The sequence below is a fragment of the Homarus americanus genome, unplaced genomic scaffold (genome assembly GCF_018991925.1).
Source record: "Homarus americanus isolate GMGI-L3 unplaced genomic scaffold, GMGI_Hamer_2.0 scaffold51859, whole genome shotgun sequence".
Lineage (NCBI taxonomy): Eukaryota > Metazoa > Arthropoda > Malacostraca > Decapoda > Nephropidae > Homarus > Homarus americanus.
Window position 1 is genome coordinate 7,355,613 of NW_024711292.1, and position 13,528 is coordinate 7,369,140.

The 13,528-nt window shown below is 46.4% G+C and overlaps 1 protein-coding gene across 1 annotated transcript in view; it reads right to left on the bottom strand.

Moving 5' to 3' along the window:
• The window catches only part of LOC121876650 (dipeptidase 1-like), a gene marked incomplete at its 5' end in the record, with an annotated part of 225,465 nt that overhangs the window by 54,381 nt on the left and 157,556 nt on the right, over positions 1-13,528 (bottom strand). Inside the window, 3 exon segments of the mRNA XM_042382005.1 lie at positions 4,248-4,332; positions 5,756-5,932; positions 10,548-10,617. Coding sequence (XP_042237939.1) covers positions 4,248-4,332; positions 5,756-5,932; positions 10,548-10,617 — 332 coding nt within the window.

Below are 13,528 nucleotides of genomic sequence, written 5' to 3' on the forward strand. Positions count from 1 at the left end.
CTCACACCTTTACTCTCCCTCACTACTCTCTCCTCACTACCTTTTCTCTCCTCACTACCTTTACTCTCCCTCACTACTTCCTCCTTACTAACTTTACTCTCCCTCACTACCTTTACTCTTCCTCACTCACTCTCCCTCACTACCTTTCTCCTCACTACCTTTACTCTCCCTCACTACACTTTACTCTCCCTCACTACCTTTACTCTCCCTCCACTACACTACTCTCCCTCATTACCTTCTCTCCTCACTGCCTTTACTCTTCCTCACTGCCTTACTCTCCCTCACTACCTTCTCTCCCTCCTACCTTCTCCTCCCTCACTGCCTTCTCTCCCCTCACTACCTTTACTCTCCCTCACTACCTTTACTCTCCTCACTACCTTTACTCTCCTCACTGCCTTACTCTCCATCACTATTCTATTCTCCTTACAAACTCTCTCCCTCACTGCCTTTACTCTCCCTCCTGCCTTTACTCTCCCTCACTACCTTCTCTCCCCCTCCTACTCTCCCTCCACTACCTTCTCTCCCTCACTACCTTTACTCCTCCCTTTACCTTCTCTCCCTCACTACCTTTACTCTCCTTACTACCTTCTCCCTCCTACCTTCCTCACTGCCTTTATTCCCCCACAACTTTACTCTCCTCACTACCTACTCTCCCCTCACTGCCTTACTCTCCCTCACACTCCTCCCTCACCACTCTCCTCACACCTTACTCTCCCTCACTGCCTTTACTCCCTCACTACCTTTACTCTCCCTCCTACCTTTACTCTCCTTCACTGCCTTTAATTCTCCCTACAAACTTTCTCTCCCTCACTACCTTTACTCTCCCCTCACTACCTTTACTCTCCTTACTACCTTTACTCTCCCTCACTACCTTCTCTCCTCACTGCCCTTCTCCCTCACTACCTTTACTCTCCCTCACTGCCTTTAATTCTCCCTTACAACTTACTCTCCCTCACTGCCTTTAATTCTCCCTTACAAACTTTACTCTCCCTCACTACTTCTACTCTCCCTTCCTTCTAAACTCTCCCTGGATGCTGTTCCTACCCCTACTTGTTATTGCCTCCATCTCCCTTAAGTTATCTCATCTAACTTTTTAATTTAATCTCATCCAATTTCTTCTTCTTCTTCTTCTTCTTCTTCTTCTTGTTTTCTTCTTGTTCTTCTTGTTCTTCTTGTTCTTCTTGTTCTTATTTTTTGTTCTTGTTCTTCTTGTTCTTCTTCTTCTTCCTCTCCCATTTGTAATATTGTTTTAACTAAAGGGGGTAAATTCTCCTCTCTCCTACACCCCCTTCTCCCCAATACTCCCTTTACTCCATCACCAACCCCCCCCAATACTTCTTTCTTCCATCACCAACACTCCTCTTCTCCCCAATCTCCTTCCTCCATCCACCCCCTTCTCCAATAGTCCTTTTCCATCAAACAACCCCCCATCTTCTCTTCTTCCATCACCAACCTCAATTCTCCTCCCAATAATTCCCTTCCTCCATCACCAACACCCCCTTTCTCCCCAATACTCCTTTCTCCATCACCAACCTCCTCCAATACTCCCTCCATCACCAACACTCCCTTTTCCTTCACCAATTCATCTTTTTCCCTCACCAACTCTCCTTCCTCTCCCCTCACCACTGTTCCTCTCCTCCCCTTCACCACTGTTCCTCTCCTCCCCCTCACCACTGTTCCTCTCCTCCTCACCACTGTTCCTCTCCTCCCCCTCACCACTGTTCCTCTCCTCCCTCACACTGTTTCTCCTTCCCTCACCACTGTTCCTCTCCTCCCCTTCACCACTGTTCCTCTCCTCCCCCTCACCACTGTTCCTCTCCTCCTCACCACTGTTCCTCCTCCCCTCACCACTGTTTCTTCCCCCCCCCTCTCCTCCCCCTCACCACTGTTCCTCTCCTCCTTCTCTCCTCCCCTTCACCACTGTTCCTCTCTCCTCCCCACTGTTTCTCTCCTCTCACCACTGTTCCCTCTCTCCTCCCCTCACCACTCTCTCCTCCCCTCACCACTGTTCCTCTCCCTCACCTGTTCCCCTGTGTTCCTCTCCTCCCCTCACCACTGTTCCTCTCCTCCCCTCACCACTGTTTCTCCTCCTTCCCTCACCACTGTCCCTCTCCTCCCCTCACCACTGTTTCTCTCCTTCCTCACCACTCCCTCTCCTCCCCTCACCACTGTTCCTCTCCTCCCTTCACTGTTCCTCTCCTCCCTTCACCACTGTTCCTCCTCCTCCCTTCACCCACTGTTCCCTCCTCCTCCCCTCACACCACTGTTCCTCTCCTCCCCTCACCCACTGTTCTCTCCTCCCCCTCACCACCTGTCCCTCTCCTCCCCTCACCACTGTTTCTCTCCTTCCCTCACCACTGTCCCTCTCCTCCCCTCACCACTGTTCACTCTCTCCTCCTCTGTTCCTCTCCTCCCCTTCACCACTGTTCCTCTCCTCCCCCTTCACCACTGTTCCTCCCTCCCCTCTTCCCCCTCACCACTGTCTCTCCCCTCACCACTGTCCCTCTCCTCCCCTCACCACTGTCCTCTCCTCCCTCCCACTGTTCTCCTCCCCCACTGTTCCTTCCTCCCTCTCTTCTCCTCCCTCACCACTGTTCTCTCCTCCCCTCCCTGTTCCTCTCCCTCCCCTTCACCACTGTTCCTCTCCTCCCCCCTCACCACTGTTCCTCTCTCCTCCCACTGTTCCTCTCCTTCCCTCACCACTGTTTCTCTCCTCCCCCTCCCACTCCTCTCCTCCCCTCACCACTGTTCCTCTCCTTCCCCTCACCACTGTTTCTCTTCTCCCTCCCACTGTCCTCCTCCTCCCTCACCCCTGTTCCTCTCCTCCCCTCACCACTGTTCCTCTCCCCCCCTCACCACTGTGTCCCTCTCCTCCCCTCACCACTGTTCCTCCTCCTCACCCCTTCTTCACCACTGTTCTCTCCTCCCCCTCACCACTGTTCCTCTCCCTCCCCTCACCACTGTTCCTCTCCTTCCCTCACCACTGTTTCTCCTCCCTCCCACTGTCCCTCTCCCCCCTCACCACTGTTTCTCTCCTTCCTCACCCTGTCCCTCTCCTCTCTTCCCTCCTCTCCTCCCCCACCACTGTCCCTCTCCCTCCCCTCACCACTGTTCCTCTCCTCCCCCTCACCACTGTTCCTCTCCTCCCCCTCACCACTGTTCCTCTCCTCCCCCTCACCACTGTTCCTCTCCTCCCCCCTCACACTGTTCCTCTCCTCCCCTTCACCCACTGTTCCTCTCCTCCCTTCACCACTGTTCCTCTCCTCCCCTCACTCACTGTTCCTCTCCCCCTCCACCACTGTTCCTCTCCTCCCCTCACCCTGTTTCTTCCTCCCCTCACCACTGTCCCTCTCCTCCCCTCACCCTGTTTCTCTCCTTCCCTCACCACTGTCCACTGTTCCTCTCCTCCCCTTCACCACTGTTCCTCTCCTCCTTCACCACTGTTCCTCTCCTCCCCCCTCACCACTGTTCCTCCTCCCCTCCCCCCCCCTCCTCAGCTGAACATGCCCAGAGGCAAAACAAACACCAAGACACCACCAGGGCTCACCTCTCATCCTCTCCCCCCTCCTCTGGTAGGATTTCCCTTGTCCATATTCCCACCATACGCCCCAATCCCACCACTCCCGTCCTAATAGCACCCTTTCCCCTCTCTTTCTCCCTCCTGCTGCAGACTCTTACCGGGTTCTGAACTTCCTATCTCTCTCTATCTCTCCCTCCTCTGGCAGAATCCTATCTGGTTCCAGTCTTAGCTTAACATAAATAACCTGACGTCAAGACGAAGTACTAACTGGGGAAAAATGATCATACGAATGGTGGCTCATAGTTACCAGATCTGTTTCCTTATAGGAGATGTGTGTGTGTGTGTGTGTGTGTGTGTGTGTGTGTGTGTGTGTGTGTGTGTGTGTGTGTGTGTGTGTGTGTGTGTGTGTGTGTGTGTGTGTGTGTGTGTGTGTGTGTGTGTGTGTGTGTGTGTGCGTGCGTGCGTGTGTGTTATGCTTAACATTCTCGTTTTACCAAGTCAGAGGCAGGATTACTTATGAGCAGCATAAGTTCCTACAGGCACTACCTTGTTACTTACAAAGACACTGAGACATGCACACACACACACACACACGAGAGTAGTTAACCCTTTAAACACACTGGTACAAGGATAGTGGTTCTTATGGCCACTTAAGAAATAATGATACAAAGTTTTCTGCTTCTGGACACTATTCTTATACTTATAAAAGTGGCCCACTGATACTTACGGACGACATCGTGGACGCTGGCGGAGTCGTTACAGGTAAGGAAGTAGTTGTAAAAGCTGACCATCACTATCCCACCATTTAAGTGCTGCAACACAGAAGGACGATAAGTAGTTTGTGAGTGTTAGTGAGGACTGGTAGAAGGTTCATAAGACAGTATCAAGTGGGAATGAACACTTCAAAACAGACATAAACAAGTTTCACTGGTAATTATTATTCTAAAAATGTTTACATTTTCCCGATGTACATGTTAGTTATGGTTAGCATTAAGAGGAGCTACAACTGTGTCCTGGATAACTGACACAAAACGAACACCCTTCTTCTTCAGGACTCACCTGCTGCGTCTTCAAGAAACATCTATATCATTAAATACAAACCCTTCACTCTTGCACAGTATATACTGTATAGGTCAAGAGTCCCACATTTACAGTAGATAATAAGCAATAAATTGTGTTCGTATATTTTAGCATTGTTATGTAAAATTGTCTTGCGTACATCCAGCGTATCAAGGATCTCATATCATCCAATCAGCATATTCGTTACATAAGAAAATGAATAAACTGGCCCATTCACTACAAGACAACCGGTTGCCGGATACCTCCACAAGTCACCAGAAAGCGTCTCATTACTCTTTTCCGTTCTAAATATTGCTCGGTTACATCTACACATAGTTTCACCAAAATCCATTTATACTTGCTCGTTATCGCATACGAAAGCACCCACGGACACAAACACCCAGGTACCTAAGCACTCACAGATACAAGCACTCACGGAAGAAAGAACTAACGGACGAAAGGACTCGCAGACGGAAGCATTCGCGGACTAAGGCATCCTCGAGCACAAACACCCATTGATGCAAGCACTCACGGACGCAAGCACCCATGAACAGACTGCACTTTCAGGACCAGCAACATTCAGGTAGGAAGAGGCGAGAGTTGGTGTGCTGCCAAGATGACTTTGAGGTGGGCACACACACACACACACACACACACATGATCTTCCCCTCACCTGGACCAGACTCACCTCTCAGGGGACGAGGGAAGTTCTCTCTTGTCTTACAGCTGTACCTTCATGGTGATTTATGGGACATGGTTTGGAGTGACAGCTTGGAGCTTTAAAATCATGTGGGAGTAATAGAACACGCCCTAAGTAACTGCTCATGGCTGTACCTTCATGACGTCAGTGCACAGGATGACAACAAGGGTCCCATTTTAGCTTGATAAAAAATCTGCCACGTGCCATTCAACACCTCTAACCCCTTAACACTTGTTTGGGGACATAATGTTGGCACTTACTACTCATTTGGGGGGGGATATCCTACCACCACTTACCACTAGCTTAAGGATATTTTAGGACCACTTACCACTTAAGGGTTTCTTAGGATCACTCACCATTTACTTACGGACATCTCAGGACTAGTTTCCACTTAAGGATTTCTTAGGGTCACTTACCTTTTAATGATATCTTAAGAACAATCACCACTTACTTAAGGCTATCCTAACACCACTTACCACTTGTTTGAGTATATCATCGGGCACGTTGCGAGAGTGGTGACAGAGGGCGTGGGCGGAAGAATGGGAGAAGATGATAGGGGCGCGACTCACTGCCAGGGCGTCCCTCATGGTCTGCTGAGACACGTGGGACAGGTCCACCAACATCCCCAGCCGGTTCATCTCCAACACCACTTTCTGCCCCCACACACACACCAAACACAGCCGTTACTTGTGGTAGGAAGAGTGATGGACAAGGAGGGAGGGAGGTAAGGGAAGAGAGAGTGGAAGCCATGGAAAGTGGAAGAAGAGAGGGAGGGAGAGAGATCAGGGGGAAATATCCACTAGTATCACCAGCCAGTTCATCTCCCCCGTCACTATTTCGGGGGAAAGAGAGACAGATGTGCCGAGGAAGGAGATGAAATGAGAGGAGGGATCTACCTGGGTAGGGGTGTGGGGGCGGGTGTGCGGGGTGTTGTGTGTGGGGGTTGTGTGGGGGTTGGGTGTGGGGTGGTGGGGTGATGAGAGGATGGCAAAAGAAGAAAAGGTGAAAGGGAAGAACTGGGAATCATCATGAGAGGGGGATGTGATAATGACAGGGGAAAGGAGGGGATGAGAAGAACTGGGAGAGGTGAAAGAAGAGAGGTAGGAAGAAGAGGAGGAGGAGGAGGAGGAGGAGGAGGAGGAGAGGAGGGGAGGAGGAGGAGGAGGAGGAGGAGGAGGAGGAGGAGGAGGAGGAGGAGGAGGAAGGACAAAGACAATTCCTTGAAAATTTAAGAACCAAACTGAAAGAAGAAACTACAAAGAGAATATGATAAATAAATATATAAAAAGGAGAGAAAAAAAAAGAGAGGTAAAACAGAAGATGAAAAATTCAACTAAAGGATTTTTTTTTTTTTAGGGAAGGGGAAGGGGGAGGGAAGAGGGAAGGGGAGGGGAGGGGAGGGGAGGTGGAATATCTCTAACTCGTGGCATATAATGCAGCCTGAGACCAACGACGGGACGAGTCTGAATTACATACATGCAAACAGGAAAGGAAAGGCAAAATGTTGACTGTCATTAAGGACGAAGGTAGTGTGGGAGAGAGAGAGAGAGAGAGAGAGAGAGAGAGAGAGAGAGAGAGAGAGAGAGAGAGAGGGTTCATTTGCGGGCGAGGCGGAAGATTGTCAACAGAGGCAGAAGCCGAGGGGGAAATAACACGAGTCTGAGTTGGTGTTTGTTTTAAAGAGGAGGAGGAGGAGGAGGAGGAAGGAGAGAGACATATAGAAAATAAAGAATTAATAATATGACTAAGAAGGAGAAAGAGGGGGAGGAGGGGTGAAGGCAAAAGGAGGAAGAGTAGGAAGGAGGAGAATGAAGGAGATAGACAGATAATAAGGAACTAATAATAAAACTATGAACGATAAAGAAGAGGAGAAAAGAAGAGGAAAGAGGAAAAGAAGCAGAATGAGAAGGAAAGAGGAGGAAGGAGAGACCGACAGGCAGAAAATAGAAAACTAAGACTAAGAATGAGAAAGATGATTGGATAAGGATGAAAGGAGATGGGGAGAATCAGATAGGATATTCAGGAATGCTGCCGAGGTGAAGATAATTACGCAGGAGAACGAAGAATGAGAGAGAGAGAGAGAGAGAGAGAGAGAGAGAGAGAGAGAGAGAGAGAGAGAGAGAGAGAGAGAGAGAGAGAGAGAGACGGACGGTGTGAATCAGTGACGTATACAAAATAGCCTCGAAAATGACCTCATAAAATATATAACAAAATCTGGTAATGAAAATCTTACGATATACAATATAATATAATCACATTAACATAACCAAATACGTCAAATTTCAACTCTATTTTTTTCTCAATGGTTTTAATGTCATTATTATGGAAATATTACAACGTATCTAAATTATTTCAATGAAAATGTAATATATATGAAAATATTATTAAGATGAATGAATTAATGACGGATGTATTGACAAGAGACGATACTTTAAATTAAGAAAATATTGAGAAAAAACCCCACTTAATTAGTATTCAGATGATAATTTCATATAAGGTAGAAACTTTATCTAGGTGAGGGGAGAAATACTGTCTTGGTGAGGGGAGAAATACTGTCTAGGTGAAGGGAGAAATACTGTCTAGGTGAGGGAAGAAATACTGTCTAGGTGAAGGGAGAAATACTGTCTAGGTGAAGGGAGAAATATTGCCTAGATGAGATAAGAAAATGAAGTGTAGATGAGAGAAGAAATAAAGTCCAGGTGAGGGAAGGAATAAAGTCCAGGTGAGGGAAGGAATAAGTCCAGGTGAGGGAAGAAATAAAGTCCAGGTGAGAAAGAAATAAAGTCCAGGTGAGGGAAGGAATAAAGTCCAGGTGAGGGAAGGAATAAGTCCAAGAAAGAGGAAGTAATGAAACTCAAGAGAGTGAACATTGGATAAGAACGACGGTCAGAGGAAAACTTCAGAATTTAAAGTTCAGGTTCTCGAGATCTTTTAGTCGCCAGACCAGGACAAAGACATACTAGGAGACCAGGACAAAGAAATAGCAGGAGACCAGGACAGAGACATACTCGGAGACCAGGACAAAGACATACTAGGAGACCAGGACAAAGACATACTAGGAGACAATGACAAAAACATGCTAGGAGACCAGAATAAATATATGTTAGGAGACCATGACAAAGACACGTTAGGAGACCAAGACAAAGACATGTTAGGAGAACGAGATAAAGACATACTAGGAGACAAAGACATGCTTGAAAACTGAGGCAAAACATAGTAGGACACCGGGGTAAAGATTCGTTAGGAGACCACGAGAAAGTCATTCTAGGAGAGGCAATTATTCGTGAGGAATAAAACGTAATCAAGAAAAAGACTCCAGACACATTTGCAGAATATTTCTTCCTTCACGGCTTGAGCAACAAACACACAGTCAACACCTGGACATTTTCAAGAGCCGGGAAAGGAGAAATTACAGGTAGGAGAGCGAGGGATGAGGAGTGGAGTGGGTGAGAGGAAGAGTTCGGGTACAGGTGGGGGTGTGGTGAGAGAGGAGTGGATGGGGAGAGAGGAGTGGGTGGGGGAAGAGGAGGGGTTGAGGGGAGAGAGGAGGGGGTGGGAGAGAGGGGTGGGGAGAGAGGAGGGTGGGGGAGAGAGGAGTGAATGAGGAGAGAGGAATGGGTGTGGGGAGAAAGTAAGAGGAATTAATTAAGAGAGGGAAGAGAAAGTGATGGGAAAAGAGGAGGGGGTGGGGAAAGAAAAGGGGATGGGGAGAGAGGAGGAGTTGGGGAGAGAAGAAGGTCGGGGGGAGGAGGAAGAGACGACTAGAAGACACTGGAAAGACGTGAAAGTAATAGTTGGGAACAGTGGAGGAAAGACAGGCGAGTTAGAAGTTGGTAAGAAGTGTCAGTTGAAGAACAAAGAAGTTTTGTTAGCGGGAGTTAACTAAGGAGAGGTTATGATAGCAAGAGTTAAGTAAAATTAAAGGCCCATGGAATTGTAAAACTTAAACGAAAGATAAGTGTAAGTTAAAAGGGGGAAAATATAGGAAAAAGTTAATAGAAAAGATAAAAAAAAAAACATATGAAAAACGTCAAAATGCTTCAGAAGAGGAATTTTATACTGAATCGTTGCGGGAAAGCTGTCAGAGTAAGAAACCTTGGTGGGGAAAGATTAAGAGAGGGAATTATGAAAGGGAGTCAGTCTACTGATTTAGAGTCGTCAGTTGAAAAGGAAGAAAAAAGGATTATCGGGAAGTTTCACCCAAAGTTCGAGGATGTTGAGATGGGTCAGAGAAAGTTGGCAAATTAATGTGAGAGAGACCAGAAAGGTGACAGTTTCTTCTGAGGGTCGAGAAATGGTTCTGGTGTCACGAAGGAGTTGCCGGGACTGCCCAGGTGCTAGTGGTGATGATATTGTCTAGTAGAGAAACTCAGCAGTCAAGGTAGGTTCAGTCTGAGTGTTGACAGTCAAGTTAGGTTGGGGTTGAGTGTTGACAGTCAAGGTAGGTTTGAGATGAGTGTTGACAGTCAGGGTAGGTTGGAACGAGTGTTGACAGTCAAGGTAGGTTTGAGATGAGTGTTGACAGTCAAGGTAGGTTGCAACGAGTGTTGACAGTCAAGGTAGGTTTGAGATGAGTGTTGACAGTCAAGGTAGGTTGGGGTGAATAGTTGCAATCAAGGTGGGTTGGGACTGAGTGGTGACAGTCACTGTAAGTTGCGGCTGAGTGTTGATAGTCAAGGTAGGTTGGTAATGAAAATTCTGGCAATTAAGGTAGGATAAGGGTTTGAATTGAGGGCAGTCAAGGTAGCAAAGGAAAATGAAAATGACTGCAATGCCAGACATAATGACGCTACAACATTATTTGCATTTGTCTTTGCAAAATTTAAAACTTTTTTTTTTGATGATTTTTGTAATATCCACAAACACATGACATACAGTAATTAGTACTCCAAAGGGCTTCCAAAACTGGTTATGATCCTCAACAAAGCTGTTAGACTATTAGGTGTTCTCAGGCAATCGTCTGTCAAGCAACCAAAGGCTCTCAGGCAATCACCAATAGTCAAACAGACAGACGGCCCATGAAACCACCAGAAGACTACTGCATTCCCACAGGGAGCCCACCAGACTAATAGGAACTCCCAGACAATAAATCAATGGCCCAAAATAACTATCAGAACCCCCTGTGTACCCATCAAGAGCCCATCAGAAACTTGCAGGTGACCATTAGACTAAAAAAATAAATAAAAATCACAAACAAATCAAGGCCCCAAAATAACTATCGGAAAATTCTGTGTACCCATCATGACCTTTTATCAGAAGCGTACTCACCGCCCCGAAGTCGTTGAGACCGAAGTTCTCCTCGTGGTGGCCCGGTGAGTCCGCGAGAGAGGAGTCTGCCCTGCCGGCAAGGTTGTTGTGTTAATGCTTTAGTTACTGACCCTAGTGCTGTGTTGCTGACTCTAGTGCTGTGTTACTGACCCTAGTGCTGTGTTACTGACCCTCGTGCTATGTTATTGACGCTAGTGCTGTGTTACTGACCCCAGTGATGTGTTACTGACGCTAGTGCTGTGTTACTGACGCTAGTGCTGTGTTACTGACCCCAGTGCTGTGTTACTGACCCTAGTGCTGTGTTGCTGACCCTAGTACTGTATTACTGACCCTAGTGTTGAGTTACTAACCCTAGTGCTGTGTTACTGATTCTAGTGCTCTGTTAATGACCCTAGTGCTGCTACCTAGTGCTGTTTACTGCTGTGTTACTGACCTATGTTACTGACCCCAGTGCTGTGTTACTGACCTAGTGCTGTGTTACTGACCCTCGTGCTATTACTGACGCTAGTGCTGTGTTACTGACCCCAGTGCTGTGTTGCGACCCTAGTGCTGTGTTACTGACCCTCGTGCTGTGTTACTGACCCTCGTGCTATGTTACGACTGACCTAGTGCTGTGTTACTGACCCTCGTGCTGTGTTTACTGCCCTCGTGCTATGTTAACCTAGTGCTGTATTGAACCCCAGTGCTGTGTTACTGACCTAGTACTACTTACTGACCTAGTGTTGAGTTTACTAACCCTGTGTTAACATGTTACTGACCTGTACTGTATTACTGACCTAGTGTTGTTACACCCCAGTGCTGTGTTACTGACCCTAATTAACTGACCTAGTTGTGTTGCTGACCCTAGTACATTACTGACCCTAGTGTTGAGTTACTAACCCTAGTGCTGTGTTACTGATTCTAGTGCTGTGTAACTGATCCCAGTGCTGTGATATGACCCCAGTGCTCTGTTACTGACCCTAGTGCTGTGTTGCTGACTCTAGTGCTGTGTTACTGACCCTCGTGCTATGTACTGACCCCAGTGCTGTGTACTGACCTAATCTGTGTTGCTGCCCAGTACTGTACCCTAGTACTGTGTGAGCCTAGTGTTGAGTTACTAACCTAGTGCTGTGTTACTGATTCTAGTGCTGTGTAACTGATCCCAGTGCTGTGACCCCAGTGCTCTGTTAATGACCTAGTGCTGCAGTACTGTCCCTAATGCTGTCATACTAACCTAGTGCTGTGTTATTGATCTGTGCTGTAACTGGCCAGAGTGCTGTGTTAAAAACCTAGTGCTGTGTTACTGACCCGAGTGCTGTGTTAAAACCCTAGTGCTGTGTTACTGACCCTAGTGCTGTGTTACTGACCCTAGTGCTGTGTTACTCACCCTAGTGCTGTGTTACTCACCCTAGTGCTGTGTTACTCACCCTAGTGCTGTGTTACTCACCCTAGTGCTGTGTTACTCACCCTAGTACTTTGTTAATTTTCCTGTCTGTTAAGGTACTTGGTTATTACATTTCTTGTACATGTATATTAAGAGATTTGGTTTGTCAGTTTGTTAATAAATAATTTACACTGTAGTTATTGATCTAGCTTGTCATTTTGTTAGAATATTAGTAAACCTGTTAAAAAATATAACGAGTTAGTGAATCAGCTTGTTTAGTTGTTTGCATATTATTTAAGTGGATGACCCGGTGATTGATTACATTGTTTATTAGTGAAGTAGTTGTTGTATTTGATAATTGATTAGTTACTTTACTACAGTGTAAATGTCAATGTCAATATCAATATCAAAGTCACAATCCGAAGATAATGTCAGTTTCATAGTAAAACCTAAGTACTGTACACCTTTTCACATATCCGTTGAGACAGTATTACATAACTATTTGACAAATTTCATAACCGAATGACAGAACACATATCGAATGACAATCTAAAATAACTGTTCGTTCATGCTAACGGAAGTGATTGACATAAGTTATGAAGTTGACAGACGTGAACAATAAACCGACAATCTACATATAGTTTGAGAATGTAACAATTGGAGAATGACATACCACCAACAGTTATTTTAGATTGTCATTCGATATGTGTTCTGTCATTCGGTTATGAAATTTGTCAAATAGTTATGTAACAATGTCTCAACGGATATGTGAAAAGGTGTATTGGTCACTTCATATACAGTACGTCAACTGATCAACACACTGTAGGGTATGAGTCAGCTGGAAGGAAAACGCCTGAGTGTGTGTTAGCTCAGGTCAGTTGCATCTACGTGTCCTACTGCACGTGAGGCCGACCACCTGGAGTTGTTACGTCACTGATGGATTGTTAGGTCACTGATGGATTGTTAGGTCACTGATGGATTGTTAGGACACTGATGGATTGTTACGGCACTGATGGATTATTAGGTCACTGGTGGATTGTTAGGTCACTGATGGATTGTTACGTCACTGATGGATTGTTAGGTTACTGATGGATTGTTAGGTCACTAATGGATTGTTACGGCACTGATGGATTGTTAGGTCACTGATGGATTGTTAGGTCACTGATGGATTGTTAGGTCACTGGTGGATTGTTAGGTCACTGATGGATTGTTAGGTCACTGATGGATTGTTAGGTTACTGATGGATTGTTACGTCACTGATGGATTGTTACGTCACTGGTGGATTGTTAGGTGCATTGGGTTTGCTACGTCACTGATGGATTGTTGCGTCACTGATGGATTGTTAAGTCAATGATTGATCTTTACGTCACTGATGTATTTATTACATCACAGGTGAACTTGTTACATCACAGGTGAGACTTTGTTGCATCTGGAGTGGACTTGTTGCATCACAGGTGGACTTGTTACATCTGGGTGGACTTGTTACATCACAGGTGGACTTGTTACATCACAAGGTGGACTTGTTATCACAGGTGGACTTGTTACATCACAGGTGGACTTGTTACATCACAGGTGGACTTGTTACATCACTGTTGGACTTGTTACATCACAGGTGGAC